The following is a 3,580-nucleotide window of genomic DNA, read 5'->3' on the forward strand; positions in this document are numbered from 1 at the left end:
CCCTCAACTGTGTCAGATAGTGCTTTCTGGCTGTCACCAGGTCAATGCCAAATGCCCAAGTCTATAACCTTCCCCTTTGGGTCGTTCTAATCTAGCCTGGCCCCCAATTGCATGCTTTTGAAATAATTAGGAGCAGAAGAAGAAGAAGAGAAGAAGTTCAATCTCTCTCTATATATGATGCACCTACCAAGATCAGTTTAGGAAAATTCTATATATAATCCAAGCTTTTGAAATAATTAGGAGCAGAAGAAGAAGAAGAAGAAGAGAAGAAGTTCAATCTCTCTCTTGCTCTCTTGTGGAGGAGGAATTAGAAGAAGGATGAGGGGAGTGAGCATGTTGACGATGGCGCGCGCGGCGTGGGCGGCGGTGCGGTACGCGGTGGTGGTGCCGCTGCTGCAGCTGGCCGTGTACCTCTGCGCCGCCATGTCGCTCATGCTCTTCGCCGAGCGCCTCTACATGGGGCTCGTCGTCGCGGCGCTATGGCTCCGCCGCCGCCGCCGTCAGCGCCGCAACCCAAGCAGGAACAAGGGGGACGACGACGGCGGCGCCGGCGACCTGGAGTCCGGCGGCGGAGAGGACCTGCCCATGGTCCTGGTCCAGATCCCCATGTTCAACGAGAAGCAGGTCAGTACGTACGTACTCTATGATCGATCGATTGCTCGTCTATGATGGATGATATGATACGCATGACCTCTCTGATGGCTGTTGCTTGCTGCACGCATTATCCGCCACTGGTAATACTGCACTGCTGCATGCTGCCTGCGATCGAGCGGTGTGCGCTGCTGGTAACGCTAGCTGCATGTGTACTTGATTTTGTTGTCTTCTTCAACGATCAGCATGCAAAAGCTGCTGCTTTACAGCTCCATTTCCACAACATATGCATGCATGCACAACTACGTTTGTTGCATTGCTACGTCCATCCAAATTCATCAAGATAATAAAAAAGAAACAGCTAGCGCTATGCTTTACTGCACGCAAAGACAAGAGTCAACTCTCTCTGCTACGTACGGTAGTACTTTGTCCGATGTGGGGAGTGACAACATACTTACAAAAGTTTTGTCTGTGAGTGAAGCATGCAACTTTGAGTGAAACAAGTAGAATTATTTGGTGGCATGCAGGTGTACCGTCTGTCCATCGGCGCGGCGTGCGGGCTGTGGTGGCCGGCCGACAAGCTGGTGATCCAGGTGCTGGACGACTCGACGGACGCCGGCATCCGGGCGCTGGTGGAGGCGGAGTGCCGGCGGTGGGCGGGCAAGGGGGTGCAGATCCGGTACGAGAACCGCAGCAACCGGAGCGGGTACAAGGCGGGCGCCATGCGGGAGGGCCTCAAGAAGGGCTACGCCAGGGACTGCGAGCTGGTGGCCGTGTTCGACGCCGACTTCCAGCCCGACGCGGACTTCCTGCGGCGCACGGTGCCGGTCCTCCAGGCCGACCCGGCGGTGGCGCTGGTGCAGGCGCGGTGGCGGTTCGTGAACGCGGACGAGTGCATCCTGACCCGCATCCAGGAGATGTCGCTGGACTACCACTTCTCGGTGGAGCAGGAGGTGGGGTCGGCGTGCCACGGCTTCTTCGGCTTCAACGGCACGGCGGGGGTGTGGCGCGTGCAGGCGCTGGCGGACGCCGGGGGATGGAAGGACCGCACCACGGTGGAGGACATGGACCTGGCGGTGCGGGCGTCGATGCGGGGCTGGAGGTTCGTCTACGCCGGCGACGTGCAGGTGCGCAACGAGCTGCCCAGCAGCTTCAAGGCGTACCGGTACCAGCAGCACCGGTGGTCGTGCGGGCCGGCGAACCTGATGCGGAAGATGTTCTGGGAGATCGTGGCCAGCCGGCAGGTGTCGGCGTGGAAGAAGGTGCACGTGCTCTACGGCTTCTTCTTCGTGAGGAAGGTGGTGGCGCACCTCGTCACCTTCCTCTTCTACTGCGTGGTGATCCCGGCCTACGTGCTCGTCGGCGGCCAGGACGTGCGGCTGCCCAAGTACGTGGCCATGTACGTGCCCGCCATCATCACCCTGCTCAACGCCGTCTGCACCCCGAGGTCATGGCACCTGCTCGTCTTCTGGATCCTCTTCGAGAACGTCATGTCCATGCACCGCTCCAAGGCCACCATCATCGGCCTCGTCGAGGCCAGCCGCGCAAACGAGTGGGTCGTCACGGAGAAGCTCGGCTCGGTGACCTCCACCCCTGCTGCGGCGACGACCATGGCCGCCAACAAGGGGGCAATTAAGAAGAAGAAGAGCCAGAGCAGCATCCTTGCGCCGGAGATCGTCATGGGGCTATGCCTGCTCTACTGCGCCATCTACGACATCGTCTTCGGCCACGATCACTTCTATGTCTACCTCCTCATGCAGTCCGCCGCCGCCTTCGTCATCGGATTCGGCTACGTCGGCTCCCAATGAAGTGACGCCAACAAAACAAGAACAAAAAACCGTACCTGCTGGCTGCCTCTACCTAGTTATAAGCTATCTGCAACTTAATTTGCATTGCATACTAGCTAGATAGCTTGTTGTTTTTCAGGGCCAACCGAACAATACATACATATATACCTGTAGGCACCAGCTTAATTTCCAAGGCAGGACAATTACCTGCTTCATTATATTCATTCATCCATACATTTTGCATCATGTACAGAACCAAAAATAATCGCTTCAGAACAGCATTAGTTCGAAGCAGATGAGCATTCTGTTCTCAGGCAGCAAAGGCATTCTCAATACATGTTGGTGAATGGCAGAACCTACAATTTCTTTGTTTGTTGCAAGGTGAATGATCCGAAAGAAGATGGCAATAGCATTCAAAGCCACCTAATTGTTTGTATACACGACGTGAATTGCAAAACTTACAGTGTTGAAGATGATCAGAAAGAAGAAAGGGGACAAGTCAAACCTTCAAATCGACCAGATCAGCTAACAGCTACTGCAATTCGCCCGCCTTGACCTCGAACTCTTCTCTGGTTGATAGTATCTTCACACGGACCATGCCTCGCTCCCACTCGGATTTCCCAACCAAGATCAGCCTGCTAGCGTTTATCCTCTCAGCATGTTTGAACACCCTGCAGCATAGTAAAAAGTAATTACAGATACACCCACCCACATAAGTATTCAACACAATGAAAAAAATAGTACAAATTAAGGAAAGGCAATACCATTTCAGACGCTTGTCTTCTACAAGGTCTACAGATCTGCCCTTCTTCCGCAGACAGGATGCAACACTAGATGCTGGCCCCTCAAGCTCCTCGTCCAATGGGAACACAATGTCATCTATTTGACGTGGCAGGTCAGGCAAAAGACCCTTTTCTTTCAGCAGCTGCCAGAAAATGTGTAAATTACAGAGTTGGTATTACTGCCACTCAAACTGCATCACAAATTCATAATGACATGTAAACAACGACAATCTTTTCCACATGAATTTATGTTCTCACCACTACTCAACTTGATAAAATCTTGGCCCAACCTTGTGCAATGCTGGGCTTCTGAATTTACTACTGTTACTTTTTTTTACTTAATATTAGCAGGTATTTCTCATATCTTTATCAAAATATCAATTTTACAGGAACTTTAATCTTCGACCAAGCAGCTTTCTT

At 53.0% G+C, this 3,580-nt stretch overlaps 2 protein-coding genes across 3 annotated transcripts in view; one reads left to right on the forward strand and one right to left on the reverse strand.

Moving 5' to 3' along the window:
• On the forward strand, nucleotides 1-2,737 carry LOC119366191 (glucomannan 4-beta-mannosyltransferase 1-like). Its single transcript, XM_037631883.1, has 2 exons — nucleotides 1-624; nucleotides 1,119-2,737. Exons 1-2 carry the CDS (start codon nucleotides 319-321, stop codon nucleotides 2,397-2,399), a joined length of 1,587 nt encoding a protein of 528 aa, XP_037487780.1. The 5' UTR covers nucleotides 1-318; the 3' UTR covers nucleotides 2,400-2,737.
• LOC119366192 (histidine--tRNA ligase, chloroplastic/mitochondrial-like) overlaps nucleotides 2,565-3,580 on the reverse strand; it is a 3,820-nt gene continuing 2,804 nt past the window's right edge. Inside the window, exons 8-10 of one of the 2 annotated variants that reach the window (XM_037631885.1) lie at nucleotides 3,143-3,303; nucleotides 2,884-3,049; nucleotides 2,565-2,801 (exon numbers count right to left, since the gene is read on the reverse strand). In XM_037631885.1, the coding sequence (XP_037487782.1) occupies nucleotides 2,911-3,049; nucleotides 3,143-3,303 (300 nt within the window). In that variant the 3' untranslated portion in view covers nucleotides 2,565-2,801; nucleotides 2,884-2,910. Of the gene's footprint in view, nucleotides 3,050-3,142; nucleotides 3,304-3,580 lie in introns of both variants that reach the window. The other variant, XM_037631884.1, reaches the window with a different exon arrangement.

The sequence above is a fragment of the Triticum dicoccoides genome, chromosome 2B (assembly GCF_002162155.2).
Source record: "Triticum dicoccoides isolate Atlit2015 ecotype Zavitan chromosome 2B, WEW_v2.0, whole genome shotgun sequence".
Classification (NCBI taxonomy): Eukaryota; Viridiplantae; Streptophyta; class Magnoliopsida; order Poales; family Poaceae; genus Triticum; species Triticum dicoccoides.